The following is a 23,719-nucleotide window of genomic DNA, read 5'->3' as shown; positions in this document are numbered from 1 at the left end:
GCAGGTGGGGCTAGATTGGGTTGGAATATCTGGTCGGCATGGAGGGGTTGGACCGAAGGGTCTGTTTCCATGCTGTACATCTCTATGACTCTATGACTCTACTCACCTCTACTGTCCCAATGCATGGCACAAAGAAAAATGAACTAGTTCCTCGCTTCATGGAGAAAGATCTCAAGGTGCTAGTGAATTGGGTGATAGACTGAATGTCAGTCTTCTTGCTGGCTGACTACAACAACAGACAATGCCAACAAATACATCCAACCTGGGCAGACATTGTTGCACAGGTCAGTGCTCTCTCCACCATTAAAAATAATGGCCAGCATTACAAGAAGAGGGTCAATGATATCCTGCATTCTGTAAAAATAAGTGGCACTATATACTTTTTGCTACCTTATTTTAACTCTGCCACTGCACACATATCTCACAAAGGTACAACTCTCAGCATCACAATTCAATAATCTGCAGTGTGCTATGGTCCTCTTCAATTACCAACAACACTTATTCGTTTCTGCACAAGATTTTTCTGCATCGATCTTTCCCAACTAATTTCTTCACTAATATAGACACAAGCAGCACCCAGGACACATCTGCAAGTAAGAGGCTGTAGTCTGCATCCCCTCAGCTCCCCATCTCAGAGGAAGAAGCCCTGTTCTTGCTAGAATTTAGAAAGATGAAAGGAGACCTAATTGATGCGAAAGGGGATGGACAAAGGGGACATAGAGATGTTTTCCCTTGTACAAATATCTCAAAAGAAAGAGGTCATAGGTTGAGGCTAAAGAGTGGCAATTTTAAAACAGAGGTGAGGAGGAATCACATCTCTCAAAGGGTTGTGAATCTATGGAATTCACTATCACAGAGTGTGGTGAATGCTGAATAAAGTTAGGTAGGAGATAGTTATTTTTATTTATTTAGATCTTTACTTAGTAATAGGTTAAAGCAGGGGATAGACAGATCTTTATTTAGTGAAGAGTTAGGGAAGGTGGGCAGGAAAGTCGAGTTGAGGCCAAGATGAGATCAGCCATGATTTTATGAAGTGGCTGACTCGGCCTGAGGGGCTGAATTGCCTGCCCCTGCTCCTAGTTCTTAAGGATCCTCAGAGAATGCACCAACAAGGTGTTCAACTGCACTGACTCAAAGACTTTCACATCTCTGTCTAGATAAGACTCATGGGCATAATCTGGTTGGCACACATTGAAGCAACTCTGCAGCTTGGTGAAAAATGAAATGTCCAAGTTTTCTGGCACTCAGAAGACTGCTGGGAGACCAGTGTTCCCTCTAATTTTCTCATTGGTGGTGTGGACCTCTGAGCAATATCTGGAGCTAGAAGTCAATGGCATAGCCAATTGCCATTGCAACCTAGAGGGACCATTGCTGGAGCCTAGGCAGCTCAGCCACAGGCAAAAGATGGGTTCTTGTTCTTGCCATAAAGACTTACTCAACCAGCAGAGACAGGCACAGGGACATCGGGCAGGAGTATCAGGGACACTTGGGAGGCTGGAGTGAAAGATGCAGGAATCCTTAAACATTCTCAGTGACATAGTGGTTCCAGCACACAATTGCTGGGCTGTCACCAAGGAACCAGTGTCAGCTGCCTTGGAGATCCAGGTTCAGCAGAATATCCAGTGGCTCCTGGACATGCAGACACACCTGCATTCCCTTGCTCCAGGCAAGGATTCTCAGAAACAATGACAAGGCAAGAGGGGTATGAGGCACTTTAAGCTCAATCCAGGTGTCCCTTCCTCTTAGAGAGACAGGCAGCCGGCATTTGGGCAGGACACTCTTGGCTGGATGGGGCCTTCTGGGTCCAAATGCACCAGGGGGGTGATTACCAAATCTTAGAAGTTCATCACGGAGCAAGTCCTCTGTACACTCTACTACTGGGCCTGTGCCTAGCTGTAATGGAGGGAGAAGAGGGAAAAACATATTGAGGCACATTTTTGCTACAGTGTTACATTATTGTAAATAATCCATAGCTTGCCTCAATATATTTTAACTTGCACTGCTTTAATGCCTGCTGTAGTATCAGTTTTCAATGTGGAACATGTTTAAGTCATACTCATGTGAGAGATTATGAGCTTTTCATGTATTGCAAGGAGTAAGCATTGTCAACAATTTGCATTGCACATCTCTCGTGAGCATCTGAATCTTTGAATGCAGATAACCTTAGACATTGCATATCCTTGAACATTAGCTTTAGAGGAGTCCAGCCAAGCCATTGTACGTTAATGTGGAGGACACTGGAGCTAATGGCAAAGTCCAGGGAATGACCCAGTGCCTGGACTGCACACCATTTTCACCATTTCCACCCACCTTTATGGGTGAGGATATGGAATCAGTGATGATTCTACACATCTCAGTGGGAAGGCTGTTCCTAGGTGTGAGCTTTTCAAGGGGGTGTGGTGACATTCTAGACAATGTACAATGGGAAGCTACAATGTCAGTTGTCTCTCATTATCCACCAGTCTTCAGAGAAAAGTTACACAAAATTCTGCCTCTCCCAGGTTAAATGCTATCATAAAGGGTGTTCAAATGTATCAAGGCAATTGAACAGTCTCTGTGTACTCTAAACCATTGACAGGATGCTGATGAAGGAAGAGTCTGAAGGAGCTCTCACAGAATTCATGCCAAACTGGTGGATATAATGAGGAACCAGACTATATATGACACATTCAGAGCTTTCAACAAAGCTTTCAGAGCCACATAAATGTAGTGCTATGTGATGTAATTGCACTCTCACATATACTTTTCCCCTAACAGTTATCTTAGGGATAGTTATACATCACAATTTCAATCTTTGTTCAACTGAAGATATCACTTACATGTTAACAGTAAAATGTATCCTGTAACCAGCAAGTCCAACAAGTTAGACATGTCCTTTATGCTAAACAGATGAGCTACTTAGATGTGCAAACAATGAACAAATTTTAAACCTCATTCTTGCATCCTAAAAGTGGGTGACAATAAGGTTGTATCTGACTTCTTGGGCTCGCTGAAACATTGCACTGTCTTTCTCATGTGGACACCACTCATGGTCAACCTCCTGATACTCAGCTTCATCCCCACCCTCAAAGGATTGCTCTCATTCCTCCATTTTGTCATCACCCAAGATGTCACCCTTTTGTCTAAAGTTAAAAAATCACACAACACCAGGTTATTGCTCAATAGGTTTGTTTGGAAGCACTAGGTTGCAGACCCTTTTGTCTGTTCAAGTTGTGAAGCTCACAGCATACTACAATAATGCAGAGCATGTCATCAGGGCTACATGAAAAACCTTGCTGGAGAGACCTAGTTATTGTCAGGAGCCTGATAACCTGTTGCACTGTAGCCCCAGTATACCTTCATTCTTTGCCTCCCTGTGCATTTCCTACAGGTATCATTAACACATTTGGAGGAGTTGCCCCTTATTTTCTATCAGCCATCCCAGGGATCTTGGTAAGCGGCAGGAACCCCAGTACTCCAGTTCATTACCAGCATTGGCAGCCCCTGGAGTATCTGGCACAGATCACCAAAATGTTGCTTCATTGGTGACAAATCAGTCGAAGATTAAGGGAGTGTAATTTTTTTTTCTGTTTATAAACACTGCTGTTTGGTCATAGGGCAGTCACATAACAACATGGCTGCAATTGATAGCCCCCTGCTTCTATGATGCTAAATTGCATGCATTTTGTATTCTTTGCATGCAAAGTGTATTCTTTAACCAAGGCCTGCATAGCCATTCCACAAGCTGCTAATGAGACAAGTTACCAGGTACTTCCTATTTTGTCAATCAACTTTTTGCACCTTTGAGTTTATAGATTGTGAAGAGGAAGATTGAAAGTGTGATATTAATACACCACAGTTGACTACTAATGTGATGCAATTGCATGGAGGTATGTTTCTCATCACCTGACAGCAGGATTATGAACTCACCACTGAAAGCTTGAGGATATAATCACATGAGTTTTTCTTAAGGTTGACAATGCGATATTTTACAAAACTGCCCAATTAAGTCATCATGCTCAGAATTATTCTCTGAACTCAGAGGGAAAATTTCACTGCAAGATGGTGGTGAGAGTATTTAGCATGTTAGCTATCATGTTTATTGCACAAGCATCTTCTCGGGAGAACACCTTTCTGGGCCAGTGGCAATAATTCTTTTCAATATCTGCAACCTGACTTATAGCTTCACAGCTGTACCTTCAATGGTAAATTCTTCACTAGCTCAAAATTATCCAGGCCCTAACCACTTATTCTCTTTTGTGAGAATGCCAATGTTTAGAATATTTGCTGTCGCTTGTCAAAATCAGCAGCAGTTGTGGAATTGCTGAGACAGTTTCACAGTGCTGCAAACTATCCAGACGGGAGCTTGAAACTAATAGGAAAAACATGCAAACTCTAAATATCTGGAGTAAATTGTATTTCAAAGCAGTTAACACTGCAACAGTGCAATCGCTGATTTTCCCCATTTTACACAAACTAGAATTCCCAAGGTACATTTCTAAATTAAGTAGTTGACGGTGCATAGAATGAATCCTCAGACAACAAATGTTTGTTGTGGTGGATTGTGTATCAGTAAGTGCCTAGTTAGCTTGTTTTGTATGTGTATCTCTTGCTTGAACCTCTGTTCTGAGAAAAACATCTCATTCGAAAAACAATTATTATTAGATGAAATACTCAAAACTCTGCTGCTATCATTGTTGTTTCATAGATTATATTCTTCACAAAATGTCATTGTGAATGTTTATAATTTGTTGAAAACACTTTCAGAATTGCTAGAAATTTTATACAATCCAGAACTGTGTGCACTTAACTCCTCTTGTTTGCATAGATTCAGGTACAGGTATTATTTTTTTCTTATTTAACAATATAATACCATTTTGTCTCCACTTGCTTTTTATTAAATGAATGCTTTAATGAAGTCAACAGTGTTTGGTACTGGTTGGACCTTGATAACAAACATTACATGGATTTTGAAGGTTTATTACTACACACCTACAGTATGATGTTGACCTGTTGACATGAAAGATCGCCTCTTAAAAATGTGTAAGGTGGAGAAAACATGAAAGCTTGAAGATCAATTGTGGTGAGATCACGGCAGATCATCGTGCAGTTGACAGTCAGTTCATTGGACTAAGCAAGTGGTTGCCAATTTACAATGATATCACTAGAAGGCAATACACAGTTTTGGAGGAGCCATTCCAGAAAGACCTGAAGGATTAGTCCTAGCTTTGGAAGGAGGGCTGATGGAGTCTCCTTGGTTATTATTGGCAGCAACTGTATAACTGTACTCCACAGCTGGTGTCAGAGTGAAGTCATGATACCGAGTTTCTAGGCTTGTATGAATGAGCAGCCCATCCTGCCTGAGTTCATAAACTCTGATCTGCCCATTAGGATTGGTTGGTTCCTTCCATATAACTTGTAGCTTGGGTTTTATATTAGATGAAGGTGTGTCCAGTGTCCAATTATTTATAAATGAGCTGGAGATACCACCATTAGTGAAGGCAATTAAGATAAAAAAATGCACTGCATAGACCAGAAACTACAATAGTTAGCCCCTGCCCAGAACAGGTCAGATAATAAGTAATCCGTATTCAGAAATACTTCCAGTTTGTAGTATTGGTGCTATTCCTGAAGCATTGATTTATGTTGCAGTAATAGTAAGACCATAAGACATAGGAGTGGAAGTAAGGCCATTCGGCCCATCGAACCACTCCGCCATTCAATCATGGCTGATGCGCATTTCAGCTCCACTTACCAGCATTCTCCCCATAGCCCTTAATTCCTCTAGACAACAAGAACCTATCAATCTCGGCCTTGAAGACATTTAGCGTCCCGGCTTCCACTGCACTTCGTGGCAATGAATTCCACAGGCCCACCACTCTCTGGCTGAAGAAATGTCTCCGCATTTCTGTTCTGAAATGACCCCCTCTAATTCTAAGGCTGTGTCCACGGGTCCTAGTCTCCTCGCCTAACAGAAACAATTTCCTAGCATCCACCTTTTCAAAGCCATGTATTATTTTGTACGTCTCTATTAGATCTCCCCTTAATCTTCTAAACTCCAACGAATACAATCCCAGTATCCTCAGCCGTTCCTCATATGCTAGACCTGTCATTCCAGGGATCATCCGTGTGAATCTCCGCTGGACACATTCCAGTGCCAGTATGTCCTTCCTGAGGTGTGGGGACCAAAACTGGACACAGTACTCCAAATGGGGCCTAACCAGAGCTTTATAAAGTCTTAGTAGTACATCTCTGCTTTTATATTCCAACCCTCTTGAGATAAGAGACAACATTGCATTCGCTTTCTTAATCACAGACTCAACCTGCATGTTTACCTTTAGAGAATCCTGGACTAGCACTCCCAGATCCCTTTGTGCTTTGGCTTTATTAATTTTCTCACCATTTAGAAAGTAGTCCATGCTTTTATTCTTTTTGCCAAAGTGCAAGACCTCGCACTTGCTCACGTTAAATTCCATCAGCCATTTCCTGGACCACTCTCCCAACCTGTCTAGATCCTTCTGTAGCCTCCCCACTTCCTCAGTACTACCTGCCTGTCCACCTAACTTCGTATCGTCGGCAAACTTCGCTAGAACGCCCCCGGTTCCCTCATCCAAATCATTAATATATAATGCGAACAGCTGTGGCCCCAGCACCGAACCCTGCGGGACACCGCTCGTCACCGGCTGCCATTCTGAAAAAGAACCTTTTATCCCAACTCTCTGCCTTCTGTTAGACAGCCAATCCTCAATCCATCCCAGCAGCTCACCTCGAACACCATGGGCCCTCACCTTGCTCAGCAGCCTCCCGTGTGGCACCTTATCAAAGGCCTTTTGAAAGTCTAGATAGACCACATCCACTGGGTTTCCCTGGTCTAACCTACTTGTTACCTCTTCAAAAAATTCCAACAGGTTTGTCAGGCATGACCTCCCTTTACTAAATCCATGTTGACTTGTTCTAATCAGACTCTGCTTTTCCATGAATTTAGAAACCTCATCCTTAATGATGTATTCTAGAATGTTACCAACAACCGAGGTTAAGCTGATTGGCCTATAATTTTCCATCTTTTGCCTTGATCCTTTCTTGAACAAGGGGGTTACTACAGCCATCTTCCAATCATCCGGGACCTTTCCTGACTCCAGTGACTCTTGAAAGATCTCAACCAATGCCTCTGCTATTTCCTCAGCAACCTCTCTCAGAACTCTAGGGTGTATCCCATCGGGGCCAGGAGATTTATCAATTTTAAGACTTTTTAACTTTTCTAGCACTATCTCTTTCGTAATGGCAACCATACTCAACTCAGCCCCGTGACACCCTTTAATTTTTGGGATATTACTCATGTCTTCCACTGTGAAAACTGACGCAAAGTACTTGTTAAGTTCTCCTGCTATTTCCTTATCTCCCATCACTAGGCTCCCTGCATCAGTTTGAAGTGGCCCAATGTCTACTTTTGCCTGTCGTTTGTTTCTTATGTACTGAAAGAAACTTTTACTATTATTTCTAATATTACTGGCTAGCCTACCTTCATATTTGATCCTCTCATTTCTTATTACACTCTTTGTTATCCTCTGTTTGCTTTTGTATCCTTCCCAATCTTCTGATTTCCCACTGTTCTTAGCCACTTTATAGGATCTCTCTTTTTCTTTAATACATTTCCTGACTTCCTTTGTCAGCCAAGGTTGTCTAATCCCTCCTCGGTTAATCTTTCTTTTCTTGGGAATGAACCTCTGTACAGTGTCCTCAATTATACCTACAAACTCCTGCCATTTTTGCTCTAGTGTCTTCCCGGTTAGCCTCTGCTTCCAGTCTATTTTAGTCAGTTCCTCTCTCATGCCTTCATAATTACCTTTATTCAACTGTAACACCATTACATCAGATTTTGCCTTCTCCCTTTCAAACTCCAGACTGAACTCTACCATATTATGGTCGCTACTTCCTAAGGGTTCCCTTACTTTAAGATCTTTTATAGAGTCTGGTTCATTGCAAAGCACTAGGTCCAGAATAGCCTGCTCTCTTGTGGGCTCCATGACAAGCTGTTCCAAAAAGCCATCCTGTAAGCATTCCATGAATTCCCTTTCTTTAGATCCACTAGCAACATTATTTACCCAGTCCACCTGCATATTGAAGTCACCCATGATCAATGTAACCTTGCCTTTCTGACATGCCTTCTCTATTTCCCGGTACATGTTGCGTCCCTGGTCCTGACCACTGTTAGGAGGTCTGTACACAACTCCAGTTATGGTTTTTTTGCCTTTGTGGTTCCTCAATTCCACCCACACAGACTCCACATCATCCGACGCTATGTCATTCAATACCATCGATTTAATTTTGTTCTTAACTAACAAGGCAACCCCACCCCCTCTGCCCACCTCTCTGTCTTTTCGATAAGTTGAAAAACCATGGAGGTTTAACTGCCAGTCCTGACCCCCCTGTAACCAAGTCTCTGTGATGCCTACAACATCATAATCATTCACTATTATCTGTGCCATTAGTTCATCGGCTTTGTTATGAATGCTACGAGCATTCAGGTAAAGTGCCTTAATGCTAACTTCCTTATCATTAGAGATGTTGGAAGTCATATGTCCTAAGTTATCCTTGCTTTTTTCTGCATTCTCAGTCTGCCTCAATTTTAAATCCGCCTGGAAACATGCTATCCTGCTGCTTATCTTTCCATTTACCTCCATACTCCCTGTCGCTTTCACTTTCCCTTCCCCCCAACTCAGAAGTTTAAAGTCCTACTGACCACCCTATTTATCCTCTTCGCTAGAACATTGGTACCTGATCGGTTCAGGTGGAGACCGTCCCAACGGTACAGATCCCCCCTGTTCCAAAACTGATGCCAATGCCCCATGAAGTGGAATCCCTCTTTCCCACACCAATCCCTTAGCCACGTGTTTACTTGCCTAATTTTCTTGTCCCTATGCCAATTGGCACGTGGCTCGGGCAGTAATCCAGAGATTATGACCCTTGAGGACCTGTGCTTCAATTTCCTGCCTAGTGCTTCGTAATGCCCAAATAGGTCCTCCACCCTAGTCTTGCCTATGTTGTTGGTACCAACGTGGACCACAACAACTGGATCCTCCCCCTCCCGCTCCAATATCCTTTCAAGCTGTTCAGAGATGTCTCGCACCCTGGCACCGGGCAGGCAACACACCATGCGAGATTCCCGATCCGGCTTGCAAAGGATACTATCTGTCCCACTAATTATAGAATCCCCTATAACCACTACTTGTCTATTAGCTCCCCCCTCTTGAATGGCCTTCTGCACCATGGTGCCTTGGTCAGTTGGCTCATCCTGTCTAGAGCCCTTTTCCTCATCTGAACAGGGAGCAAGAATCTCGTACCTGTTGGACAAGGTCAAGGGCTGAGGCTCCTCCACTCCTGAACTCTGGTTCCCCCTACCTGCCTCACTTACAGTCACACTCTTTTGTGCCTGATCACTAGCTGAGTGTGAATTAATTAATCTCCCAGGTGTGACTGCCTCCTGAAACAAAGCATCCAGGTAACTCTCCCCCTCCCGGATATGCCGCAGTGTTTGAAGCTCAGATTCCAGATCATCAACTCTGATCCGGAGTTCTTCCAGCAACCAACACTTGCTGCAGATGTGGTCACTGCCGTTCACAATGGGATCAGCCAGTTCCCACATCATATAGCAACAGCACATCACCTGCCCAGCCATCTCTGCTTAGTTAGTTAATTACTTACTTTGTACAAGTATGAGTTAGAATACCTTCTGATACCTCTCTGCTATCGTTTTTTTTTACCCTAAGTAAGGACTTGATGTATACACACAAAAAAAAACACGAAGTAATTTTTTAACTAGTCCCCAGTAAAGACATAAAAATTCTTACCTTAAAAGAAAAAACAGAGTAGTTAAGAAGGTTAGAGGAGGAGGGTGGGTGGGAGATACTACAGGTGTAGAATCTCGGGTTTAGCCACCTTCCGGACTTATATACTCACTTTTCCTTCCCGGCTCCCCCTCTGCTCGCCGTCACTTCCTCTGCAGCTCCCGCTCTTTCTGTGGAGAGAGAGAGAAAAAAAAACACACCGCTGCCCGCTACAGGTAAGCAATTTTAAAACAAACTGTCTTACCTTTGCTGTAGTCTCCCGGGTTCTCTTTTACTTCGACGCTGCTCCCGCTCAAATCTTAAAAAGGAGCAACTCGCCCAACGTGGGGCTCGAACCCACGACCCTGAGATTAAAAGTCTCATGCTCTACCGACTGAGCTAGCCAGGCACTAGTCTGAAGTATTGGAGGGCTCACAAAAGCTGGAGCGGTTTCAAGTGTTGGTGTGGATTATCTGATACATGTTGAACCTCAGGAGCAGGAAGGCCAATAGGTGCATCCTGACTGGTTTTCACAACCACCATTTCACAACCTGCATGTCCAACAGAATTCCAACTAGGTACTTTGTACTCATACCTTGTATGTGGTATTAAATTGTTATCAATAAATACATATTCATTTTTGTCAGTCTAATAGTCTCTGAATATAATCTCTTTTTCTATCAGCTCAAATCTTTCTAGAGCAGATTGTTTGCCTGCTCCATTTAAGCCAGAAGGAAGATTGTTGCTTGACTGAGCTGCGGCTCCATTAGTAGTATTCTTGCCTTTTAGTCAGCGAGGCTGTGGGTTCAAGGACTACTCCAGATACTTTGGCAGAAATCCCTAGGCTGTTGTTCCAGTGAAGTAATGATGGAGGTGCCCTCTTGTGGTGCAGTGGTAACATCTCTACCTCTAGACTGGGCAGCCTGGAGTCAAGTCCCACCTGCTCCATAGGTGTGTAATAACATCTCTGAACATGTAGATTAAAAAAAAAGGCTCAACCAAAAAAAAAATTTTTTTTATGGGTTGGTGTTAGATTTCTCAGGTGGAAGTGAGGACTGCAGATGCTGGAGATCAGAGTCAAGATTAGAGTAGTACTGGAAAAACACAGCAGGTCAGGCAATATCCGCGGAGCAGGAAAATCAATGTTTCAGGCAAAAGCCCTTCATCCAGAATGTGGCAGGGAGCCTCTGGGGTGGAGCGACAAATGGGAAGGGGATGGGGCTGGTGAGAAGGTAGCTTAGGGCTTTTGTCCGAAACATCGATTTTCCTGTTGCTTGGATGCTGCCTGACCTGCTGTGGATTTCCAGCACCACTCTAATCCAGACTCTGATCTCTCCAGCATCTGCAGGCCTCACTTCCGCCGAGTTGATTTTAACCTTACTGCGAATCCTCTTGTAAGGATGCCTACCCTGAAGAGGTTCTCCTCCTCTCTCTACAAAGATCTTAGTGAGTCTCTCTCTCACTGCAACTCCCAGGTCATCTCCTCTGCCCTGAAGCTCTTCAACCATGTCCTGAAACAGACTCACTACCACAGCCACATCTGCTTCCTCAGTGCTTGACATGCAGGTCCTGGGCCTCCTTCACTGCCACTCCCTCACCAACCGATGCCTGGAGGAAGAACGCCTCATCTTCCGCCTCAGAACACTTCAACCCCAGGGCATCAATGTGGATTTCACCAGTTTCCTCATTTTTCCTTCTCCCACCTTACCCCAGTTCCAACCTGCCAGCTCGTGACCTGTCCTACTTGCCAATCTTCCTTCCCACCTATCTGCTCCATCCTCCTCTCCGATCTATCACCTTCATCCCCACTCCATCCACCTATTGCACTCTTAGATACCTTTTCCCTAGCCCCACCTCGGAGGGTCCCTGCCTCGTTCCTGCTGAAGGGCTTTTGCCCGAAACGTCAATTTTTCTGCTCCTTGGATGCTGCCTGACCTGCTGTGCTTTTCCAGCACCACTGTAATCTTGGTTAGGATTCTCAATTTTAAGTATTTAATCCCCCAACCACCTCTGCTAGGAAAAAAAGGTGGGTTAAAACTTCATGCACAAAATTATGCAAACCAATATGCACACTGTGAATATTTACATAAAGATTATGCTCCAATCACAATTTATTTAACTATGATTGAAGTTTAACTCGGCTGTCTCTGCACATAATTTTATAACTGACCACAGCCTAGATCATATCACTGTTTAACTGGATAATATGTGCATATATGTTTCTTCAGCGTACAGAGGCTTTTGTTCACTTAAACACAAGTGCATGTATACAGATATTGTCATCTCTCTGAGTCAGGGAGAGACAATTGGTTACGTATGGCTTGAGGAGAACCACTCCGCAGGCATGGGGTAAGGTGAAGAGGTAGACCTTCATGAACTATCATATTAAATGGACATGGTTTGCTTTATTCTGCATCACACTCTGGTCACCTAGCCAACCAAGCCAACCAACTGATTGGATAATGCCTTGTTAATCTGTTGACAAAGGAATGCTAAATGAAAGCAGTCACCTATTAAAAATGCCAACAGCTCTTTCTTGGCTTGTATTTATAATAATAATGCAATTCTGAATCAAAGTGATTGTTTTTCATAGCTAAATTGGCATTAATATTCCTAAATGCATAATTAACTGAATCATCAGTGAGCAGCGAAACAAGCAACAAATTATATCCATAAAAATCTAGAAATGAGGAGCATTTGTGGGGATTCAGCAACTTCAGTTTCCCACTTCACCAAGTCTGCTCTGCCACTCAATAACACTACTTTATCTTCATCGTATATTTGATACGTTTCCAGCCAAATGACCAACTGAGGCATTCCAGAACAAATAAACACATGGGAAAACTGCAAGAGTTTGTCACTCAGTACAGACATTGCGCGGAATGGTCTCTTTCTGCACTGTAATATGTTTGTGATTCAGTGAAATATGAACACTCGCATTTAATTACGCTTGTTCTCTTTGTTGGAGTTGATTTATCTGATTGCCGCTGAAAATGTGTTGCTGGAAAAGCGTAGCAGGTCAGGCAGCATCCAAGGAACAGGAGAATCGACGTTTCGGGCATAAGCCCTTCTTCATGCCCGAAACGTCGATTCTCCTGTTCCTTGGATGCTGCCTGACCTGCTGCGCTTTTCCAGCAACACATTTTCAGCTCTGATCTCCAGCATCTGCAGTCCTCACTTTCTCCTTATCTGATTGCCCTCAAAAATGCATTCTATGTCATTGGTCCAACGACATTGTGTACTGATTCACTGTGTACTGGATTTAAAGCGCACCTGCACCAAAATCTTTAAATTACTCATACTCCCTCAAAGTCAACTTTTGGAGTTTTAAAACTGTCTCACAATGTTCATCAATCCTTAATTTCTCAAATGAATTGTAAATGAAAATTCTAACCCAATCTCATCTTCAATTTTCTGTTGCGCATTACGTAAGCATGACATCACATGCTCAGCGGTAGGAAGCCTTTACTGAACTAACTTTATTTATACCTTACAGAACAGGGATGGTAGCAGAGAATCTGTACAACCTTTTGAATCTCTGGTGCCTATGAGTTGTTCCTTGGACAAGTGACGGTAAGATACCTGCTCTTTTGGTCGGGAGGGCGTCCCCCTCAACTGTTCTCCTTTCCCCTCCTTGCATCTGCTGCTCCATGACCTGGTCAGGTTGCTAACTAAGAGGTGTTGTGACATCTACCCCAAAACCTGGGTCAGGTTATTCAAGTAACCCACCAACTGTAACTACCAACTACCAAATTCTCAGTATAGTGCTTCCTCAAACTCAGTCACATGATTGGTTTTGGTCTGATAAATATGTGCATCCCCGTGTGGATCAGTGCTCATTTGCATGTATTAGCGCCAGAATTACCAGAGTTATCCAAGTAATGTTTAAAGTGATCAAAGGAATCATATCTGATTGAATGAACTATTTGCAGTTTTACTGTACTGGCCAAGTGTACTTGGACACACATAGCTTAATCTTTGAGACATATCTTTGGGCGGCACGGTGGCACAGTGGTTAGCACTGCTGCCTCACAGCGCCAGAGATCTGGGTTCAATTCCTGTCTCAGGCGACTAACTGTGTGGAGTTTGCACGTTCTCCCCGTGTCTGCGTGGGTTTCCTCCGGGTGCTCCGGTTTCCTCCCACAGTCCAAAGATGTGCAGGTCAGGTGAATTGGCCATGCTAAATTGTCTGTAGTGTTAGGTAAGGGGTAAATGTAGGGGTATGGGTGGGTTGCGCTTCGGCGGGGCGGTGTGGACTTGTTGGGCTGAAGGGCCTGTTTTCACACTGTAAGTAATCTAATCTAATCTGATATGTTAATGGAATGATCAACCAGATAAAATTCAGTCCAAGATAGTGCAATGGTAGAAGCACTATACCTGCAACTTATTTAGTAGCTTCTAAACAGCATTGGCTCAGAATACAGTTCTTGGTGCAGTACGACTTAGCTCAAGTGAACGGTGTCCAGATCTGTTGCCTGATACTGCTTGGTCAACTAAGGAGAATAGGCATTTAATCAGCTGGGAGGAGGCTGTGTGACATTAACTTAGGCCTGGCTGGAGATGCCAGCCACCCTTTCTACTACTGAGCATTATGTGGCCTTCACTGGAAGTGACCAGCAGGAAAAGAAGCCTACCAGAATTGTTTTTTGAGAAAATTTGACAATATTTAACAGTTTTCATTTAATTTTAAAAGCAAAGATTTACCTATCACGTGATATAATTTGATTTGGTTTACATTAGAGAATGCTGCAAAAGGCAGTTAGAGTCACCTAGAGGAACAGACAAGGTGGGCACTAGATGATCAATCAACAGCACTGAAAAGAGCAGGCAAGAAAAGGACTATGTGGCAAGTAGGCAGTTACAGACAGAATTATATTCATTATTACTGATTGGAATCAGTTCTTGCTCTACAACTGAGAAAGGAATCTGGTAAGTTTCTATTCAGAGGTTTGAAGATCTTTTCAACTCTTAACTTTCAATACAATATACAAATGCTTCTTCAGAAGAAAAGTCACATTGGATTCAACATAGTAGCTTTGGTCCTCTCTCCACAGATGTTGCCAGACCTGCTAAGTTTCTCTAGCAATTTCTGTATTATTCTTTCAGATCTCCAGTATCTACTTTGCTTCATTTTAGAGCTTTTCTTTCTGAAATCTTCCTCATTGACTGTCAGATTCTCTCTGATCTTTCAATTCCTGGGATTTTCCCACATATCTTTCACTGCCTCCAATCAGTTCTCCTGAACTCTTTCACTCCCCTGCCCAGATCGCTTCCCCTCAAACTGTCTACTCTCTAGGCAGTGAAGGAGCAAGAGGTTGATGTGGAGCAGGAAGTACTCAAGAAGGTGAGTTGACGTATATGCTTGTTATCTTTGCATGATTAATTCAACAATATCATAAAAAAGATAGAGTGCTAGTAACGCAAGTCTGAACTCAACAACACCATCACTGATATTTTCTAATGAACCTGTTACTACGCATCTTTAGGGCAGTTGGGATTTAAATCTATGTATCCCGGCTCAGAGGTAGGAACACTACCACTGTACCCCAAGGGCCCTAACAATACCATCACCAATTGCTGTCCAAAATCAATAGTCGAGGCAAGGTCCAGCATGGTTAGAGTCAAATAATGGGAGACATGGAGCTAATTAAGAACCAGTGGGAATCTGAGTTCAAATATTTTCATGGTTCTCATCATTTTTATGATCTTCATTGTTCTGATGGTAATTATTTTTACACATCAGTTTATTTATACCTTTTCTTTTATTTTCTAAATAGTTTTGACAGTTATTGTTTTCATTGTTTCTATCTTTATAGTTTTTGTGCCATATAGAAAAGACAGACTTTTTTGCATTAAGTGAAAAGATTAATAAATTCGGATTTACTTACCATTAATTTTCTTGCTGTGCTTTTTAAATGATTTTTTAAATGCATGGCTTGTTGATTGCATTCAATATTATTTGGTGCTTTTGGGAGCTTCTACGAAATCTGTGAGCTGCATTGTGAACTTTTGCTGCCTTATTTGAAAGATCTGAATCTGATTGTTGAGAATATTGTTGAGAATCTCGATGCTTTGATACCAACGAGAATCTACTCGAGGCCTTAGGTGCCCAGTCAGCACTTAGATATCCATACGTGCCATCATTCATTCCAAATAAGAGCATTGTTCTGTTGTTCTGTTTTTAAGAGCATCAAAAGAAAAAAATGATCTCAAACTTTTCTGGTAGAGAAATGTGCTGGCCTGTATAGCCATCACACATTTAATCGTCCAGTGCTTCAAGGGAGATGAAATTAGTATCTGAAGTACTTTACTTCTGGGGAACAATTGCATATAGAACTATGAAATCTATTTTTCTTTCCACCTTGTGGTCAGGACAATGGCCGATTTTCACTATATTACAACACTAAGTTAATTAAGCATTCAGTATAAACTGAATGTCAGTACATTTGAACAAATTATAAAAGGGTTTTCCTTTATGAATTGGAGATTCCAAGGTTGAATTTTTATGAAGGTTCTACCAAGTACCTGTGGTAACCTTCATGGTGGATCTACAGAATTCCTGAAAGCATAGCATGAACATCATTTAAACCAATTTCAGCAAACCTTCTGCCAGAATTATGGTAACCCAACAGAAAATGAAAACATGAATAGCAAACTTTTTATCTTAAAACATCCTAGCTATTTTCTTTGAATACCTTTTTGGAATTTATTTTTAGACTTTTCATTATACAGCACAAATAGTAGTTAACTCCAAAATTTCAGGAGTCCCACTTCTCTGGAGAAAGGTGAAACAATGGAAATCAATATCATTCAAAGAGAGAATGTAGAACCAGTTCCAATTTGCAGGGATAAGGCTATTTCAGCACATAGATTTGGCAGCTTATTTCTGTAAGGACATGTAAAGGAGGGGAGAGAGAGTAATTTTGTCTAAGAGACCAAAAATAGCCAAAGAGACACCATATTAAAAGTATTTTATTTTCTTAAAGTTTTCTTTTAAGGAATGATAATTAATTCCAGATAGGTATGTAAATTCCAACACATAGGAAGGAGAGTTGGTGACAGGCAAGCCCTGTGTGTCCCTCATCCAAACTGAATCTGACCTGGCCCAGAATTTGTACTCTTCATTTTCGGTCATCGAACCTTTAGCTGTGTAATTCTTGATTACTAATCTAGTCTATATTTCCTAGTTCGTTGTTAAAATAACTCTTTCCAGCAAAAATACATGGGTAATTTTATCTCACTACATTTTATCTTTCAGATAAAACTGCCAGAAAAGTATTCTCAACTCCCTGACAGGCCTGATCTATTCAATGTGGTTGTATGTAAAGGAGTAGCTTTTCTTCTACTTCTTCACCTATGTCTAAATAATCTTTGGAAAATAGATAGCATTGAGTGGAGAGTATCAATGGCCCCCAAAACAGCCTGCCCAACTTTTTATACACATAAATTGATGAAAGGAACAATCAGCTATGTTCCGTATCAAACAAGTAATCTTCCTTGTCTGATTTTTTCCTGACTTTCTGCTGAACTGATTATTTAAATTATCAAATTCAAGGGGAAAATCAGTTCTGAAAAGCCTATTCTTTTTCTTTACAGATGCTAATTGACTTGGTATAACGTTTTTAGAACTTTACAGTTTTGTTAAATTCATGGTGAAGTTCAGCAAGCATTAAATCACTGAGTCTCAAAATTTTGGAGCAGTTACTTTTTACGGAAAAATGTTCACATTCAGATATGCAAATATGCAAACATATGGGGATGTCAGTAGCGCACTGTCAATTTTACTATATTGTATGGATTACATATTTGCTTTAAATTAATTGTTAGTATATGTTCTTGCCACTCCCCCCTCCAACTCTAAGGTACTTTTCCCTGAGATGCTTTCACAATTTAACTCCATTAAGAAAAGTGTTTTAATTGCTAATTTCAGTCCCCAAACAGCATGTCAGCCATTTTAATTTAACTGCATATTTTTTACCAACATTCATTTCCATGGTGTTGCTTGAAGTTAAAATAAAATTGAAAAAGGCATTGCTTTAACAATTGTCTGCAAGATCAAAAAAATGCATGTGAACATCCAAATCTCAAGAGGAATCTGCTAGCTGTGTTTTAAGTTGTCTTATCTTGATTACTCTGTTTGGATCAGTGGATTCTGACCACATCAGTAACAGTGCATAGTCATTTGCTCTACGTGCATACTGAGTCTACTAGATGATGCTTCTTGGTTAAGTATAGAAGTCCATGGATTTGCTACTTTATTAACATTATTTTTGAAAATTATAAATGGTGAATGACTTTAATCCAAAGATGTGAGCTTGGCTGCTGTTACCTTACAAGAAAAACACATTTGCTGTTCTAAGTCAGTGACATTCAAACCAGCAAACAATATCTTAGCAAAACCATATCTTGGTATTATTATCACAATTTCACATAAATGCAAATCATATAAAAATAATTTTGCAGTTTATTTTGGGAATTTTTTGATTTTATGGTGTAATCATCTCCATAATCTGGTGTTATGACATTCACCTTTAATTTCAGCTTGTAATGTGGTGGAGGGGATGTTTGCTTAATTTTTAAAGCTGCAAGCTTATAAAAAGTAGAAATAAGCAAATGAAGCAAATCTTCTTGGAATTACGCCATGTTCTTCATGACCTGCAACACATTATCAATGAGGATGAGCACCTCACCAAGACCTTCCCCACACCTCCACTACTTGCCTTTAAACAACCGCCAAACCTCAAGCAGATCATTGTTCGTGGCAAACTGCCCGACTCTCAGGACAACTCCATACAACCCTGTCACTGTGGACACTGCAAGACGTGTCAGATTGTGGACATAGATACCACTATTATGCATGGGAACCTTGTACATGGCAGGTACTCATGTGACTCAGCCAACATTGTCTATGTTATACGTTGCAGGCAAGGATGCCCGGAGGCATGGTACATTGGGGAAACTGAGCAAAGGCTACGACAACGGATGAATGGGCACTGCACAACAATCAACAGACAGGAGGGTTCCCTCCCAGTTGGGGAACACTTCAGTGGTCCAGGACATTCAGCCTTGGACCTTCGGGTGACCATCCTCCAAGGTGGACTTCGGGACAGACAGCAGAGGAAAGTGGCCGAGCACTTGTCACATTACAGGTGACCACTTTGCACTACACACACACACACACACACACACACACACACACACACACACACACACACACACACAGATATTCCTACACACACTCTCACATACACACGGACAAAGGTACACACAGACGTGCACACAGACACCTACACACACCCTTATAGACACACACACTCCCACACTCACACATGCACCCCCTCACAGACTTAAGACACTCTGCACTCACTACACACACACATACACACACTTTCTCACACTCACAACCCCCACCCCAGACAGACACACACAGACAGACAAAGACCCACATGCACACATATATTTTGTGGGGTGAATTTGTACTTGCAGAGTTACATTGCACTTTGCTCAAAAACTGCATACATTCATGTAGAACTCTGAGCTCAAAAACTGCATGAATTCATGTAAAACTCTGTTATCTCACTTTTTAGATTAGAATCAATCTAAACATCAGGTCATAGACAGAGAACACAGGGGGCTAACACCTTCAACATATTGTCTAGCTATCACCATTGTTAACAGCTAACCCGAGAATGCAACTTTAAAAAAAAGGTTTTGTGATTTATACATGAAAGAAGTGAAGCTATCATGGTATTCAAACAGATGAAAGACTTAACAGACAATCAATTTTTCAATGTATAATTTCAGTTACATCACACTGAAATTTTTGCTATAAATTCTGTGTAACGATCGAGCCCTCCACTATCACCTGATGAAGGAGCGTCGCTCTGAAAGCTAGTGTGCTTCCAATTAAACCTGTTGGACTATAACCTGGTGTTGTGTGATTTTTAACTTTGTACACCCCAGTCCAACACCAGCATCTCCAATTCTTGGAATGGGTTTGTCATCATACCTTTATGACCAGCCAGGAGTCTTCATTTGGAAAGCATTACATTTCATAGAGGTTGGAATTTCTAATTAAAGGGATGTTTCACACACAGAGGAACCCAAGAAATTTTCTTACTAGAAACAACTTGCCATTCTCTTGAAGGCACAGGGGACTGAATCAATAAGCAGCTGTGAAGCATGAAAAGCAGGGACAGAATTTTATAGCCCCCTGCTGGCTGGTTTGGAGGTACAATGTCTCATAAGTTCCTCAGGTGGGTTTCCTGCTGTCCAGTCCTGTCCAGAAATTTGAGGATTGTGCAAGGCCTGGCTTGAGAGACAATTATTGGCTATCGAAGGGTTGCTTATCACCTAGCCTCAATTGTGGGACTGGAGGAGTTCAGGGATGATTGAGGTTTTGGGTTGTTTGGCAGGTCACTCTCCCTGGCAGGTCACCCTCCTTGGAAAGCTGGAATATCATCCACATTGTGCCTTGGATTCAGAATCCAGTACCTGTTTGTATTTTTCGAAATGGCCATTGTTCATCGTGGCACTGCTGGCACAACAGAACTGCCAGTCTGTTCAGAAAAAGAGCCACCAGACTGGAAACACTAACTCGGACTTTTCTCCACAGATACTATCAGACCTTTTAAGTTTCTCCAGCAATTTCTGTTTGTGTCAGCTAAGCAGGTTGGCTAGTGGCTCTCTGGGGCAAAACTTCCACGTGAGTGCGAGGCTATCATCCTGCCTCCAGCCAGCTGTGTTCCTCAGAGTTTTAAATAGCAGTGAGGCAATTGGGATGCATTCTTCTCTAAATATTTGAGTGATGAGATGGGAAACGTCCCCACCATGCCTAAAATTCTGCCTCAGAAACATTGTTTTGTGCTAAGCCAACACAGAATCACCTAAAACTGTGGTGAAGAAATGGCAACTGATAGTAGTGCCACTGGGCAAGGGAGAAGATCATGAGTCATAGTTGTCTGATAGAAATAATAACTCCAGGAACCGATTCTAGGAATCTGATGTGAAAATAAAATTTGGCGGAAATGCCAATGGTGCAGACTGCATCTGTGAAGAAAGGGTGAGAGGGAATACTTTAAGACTGGAAAATTCAGATACTTGGTGCTTGTTTTCTGGGTACCACAAGTGTCTGAACAATAGTTAGTCCCTGTTGGAAGTATGACTGGTAGAATATATCATTACTTAGTATACCGCATGGACTTGAAGTTTGCACTGTCTTTTGAGAGCTCAGGTCAAAAGTTAAAGCCACATTTTAATCATAAGTTGCTGCAAAATGCACTCTACCGGCACAAAGTGTTTATCAACTACTCTCTGGTTTGTTGTTGAGCAATTTTTATTGCCTATTGCAATAATTGTACAATATCTGTTCAGTGTCATATCTACCTAAGGTATTAAGGTCTGGCCTGAACCTCAGTGAAGAAGGATAGGCTGCACATTTATGTACCCAAGCCTCGGGAGAGGGAAGATCTGAAAGCAATGACTTCCAATTAGATGAGAAGTCAGTTAATGAAGGATAGGTGTTAAACTCTACCCTGGGGAAAGGAATTAGGGAATGATGTGACAGGGGAGCTTTGATTAGAGAAGTGGGTTGATCAGAATGACTTCTGATCTTGAGGTCTTAGATGCATGTGATATTGAAGATTTGTGGGGGATTGAGGGAAAGGGAAGAATTGGAGCCCTTTTTGGAAACAGAGGTGTGAGAGGAGACCTGTGGAAAGGAGACATTCAGGGGCCAAGGAGAGAGGTTTGTGGAGAACGGAGAACCAGAGACTGGGGTGTGGGATAAATGGAGACCCAATATGAAAGATGAGAGAACTGGGGAAGTATCAGAGATCTTGCTGGTGAGTTCAGAATCCCTGTAGGAGGGACTGAGATCAAGGCCTTTATTGGGAATGTTGGTGGTTGGTGCTGAATCACAGGAATTCATGCTTCCAAATGTTTTAGGACTAAAATGAAGAGATTCTTTTTTTTCTCAGGGGGTTATTCATAGTGGATGTATTTTTGTAGAGGAAGCTGGGTCTTCAAATCCATTCAAGGCTGTTAGATAGATTTTTGATAGACAAGGGATTCAAGGAGATGAAAAGGGAAGAAGATCAGAAATAGAAGGTAGCGATGAGATTGCAACAAGATCAGCCATGATCTTATTGAATAGGGGCCACGTTCAAAGTACCAAATGGATACTCCTGCTCCAAAGTCCTACATTAATCATGTTTTACCTTCCATGTGTCCATTTTCAGGGGTTATCACATTTCGAAGCTTGTGATCAGCTCATATTCAAACTGGAAGCTATTTTGGAAGCAAAGACAGAAGTTGCTGGAAAAGCTTAGCAGGTCTGGCAGCATCTGTGAACAGAAATCAAAGTTAATATTTAGAGTCCAGTGACCCTTCCACAGAACCCTTCTGAGGAAGGGTCACCTGATCTGAAATGTTAACTTTGATTTCTGTTCACAGATGCTGCCAGACCTGCTGAGCTTTTCCAGCAACTTCTGTTTTCGTTTCTGGTTTATAGCATCTGTGTTTCTTTCAGTTTTTAATTAGCTAATATGAAAGCTCAGTTACAGAAGGAACAAAGGAAATAGAGGCTCAAGCAAAAGAAATGTAATTAACAAGACCAGTTTGGACCAGCTCTGGTCGTTTCCCCCTTGTGCTAGTTTACCTCTTGTGCTAGTTTACCTCACTATTTGGATAAGTGACAGTCCCTAAATGAAAAGGAGTTGATGAAGGATGGTCTGGTGGTATGTTTCAAATATTGTGGGCTGAAAAGCCTGAGAAAGGGAAGTGAGGGCATTGGTGGTTCAGTTTTGAGAGGATATGAGTTAAGGGAGTATGTTGTGAACCCCAGCTGCTTATACTATTGGACAGGCTAGATCCCAGAATGAAACCTGATCTGATAGTTTTTTTTACTGTTTTAGTTAACGTGATGGTCCCTCGCTGAAATTACATCACATAAAGTTGCAAATTTCTTTAAGAACAGAACAGAAGTTGATTGCACTACAGATAAAAACAAAGAACAACGACACCAATGTACTTACATATAGAACACAATTAGTAAAGTATTAAACTAACAAGCATAAGAAAGCTTCAACTTTTTTCCCTAAAATGATCACTTTACAATAATGCTTATCCAGATAAATGATACCTCTATATCAAAACTTTAAGTTTGACTGAACTGATTCTCTTTCTATTCTGTCCTGTGGACTATGGAATCTGCTTACATGAATACTCATAAGATTGAGAGCTCAGGTTCTAAGAACCTGCAAATTTAAAAAAAAATACTGTAGTCTGGAAGTTGCACAACCCAAATTTTTCTGCTGAGGTATCTTATTACCTTAATTGCACTTACCAGGAATGAAGCTATACATGCTCTGACCCGAGTCAGGTGTCCTCCAAACTGGCCTAAGAATCTTCAGTCTTAGGGTTTTCTAAGGCAAATATTAATCCTTGATCATTCTAAACTGAATACAATCGAATATCATTCAATGTTTACCGTAGTGGTCATAAACCCCTACAAGACAAATAATTTTCCATGAACATTCCAGGGATTCACTGCTCTCTGACACATGCTGGGATTAGGCCACTATTCCAGAAGGTTAGTCTGATGCAGATTTTATTGTTTTAAAAAACCCTTCACAAAAGTAAGCAACACCTTTATCCTACTATTTCAAGATCCAAACTGGATTTTTGTTTTACATATATTAAATACGTTTCATCACAGTTGGTTACAACCTTGATGAGGGTTTCCTCTGAAAAAGGCACAGGGGATCTGTCAAGGAATTTCCACACCAGACGGTCTCTTGAAAATTTTGACCAACCTCACAGTGTGTGACTGAAGCTGCTGCTCTCCACCCCCAGCTTTAATTGACCACTTAAGGACAATTCAGGAGCTTAAGGTCAGACAAGATGGTCAAATCCTC

At 41.7% G+C, this 23,719-nt stretch overlaps 1 protein-coding gene and 1 non-coding gene across 2 annotated transcripts in view; both read right to left on the bottom strand.

Moving 5' to 3' along the window:
• Positions 1–23,719, bottom strand: part of ush2a (Usher syndrome 2A (autosomal recessive, mild)) — a 929,735-nt gene that overhangs the window by 97,747 nt on the left and 808,269 nt on the right. The window contains 1 exon segment of the mRNA XM_072580162.1: positions 5,158–5,401. Within this exon segment, the coding sequence (XP_072436263.1) occupies positions 5,158–5,401 (244 nt within the window).
• trnak-uuu (transfer RNA lysine (anticodon UUU)) lies at positions 10,140–10,212 on the bottom strand. The gene has a single exon. It is a non-coding gene; the product is annotated as a tRNA-Lys (tRNA).

Source organism: Chiloscyllium punctatum, chromosome 11, assembly GCF_047496795.1.
Source record: "Chiloscyllium punctatum isolate Juve2018m chromosome 11, sChiPun1.3, whole genome shotgun sequence".
Taxonomy (NCBI): Eukaryota; Metazoa; Chordata; class Chondrichthyes; order Orectolobiformes; family Hemiscylliidae; genus Chiloscyllium; species Chiloscyllium punctatum.
This window is presented reverse-complemented; position numbering and strand designations above follow the sequence as displayed.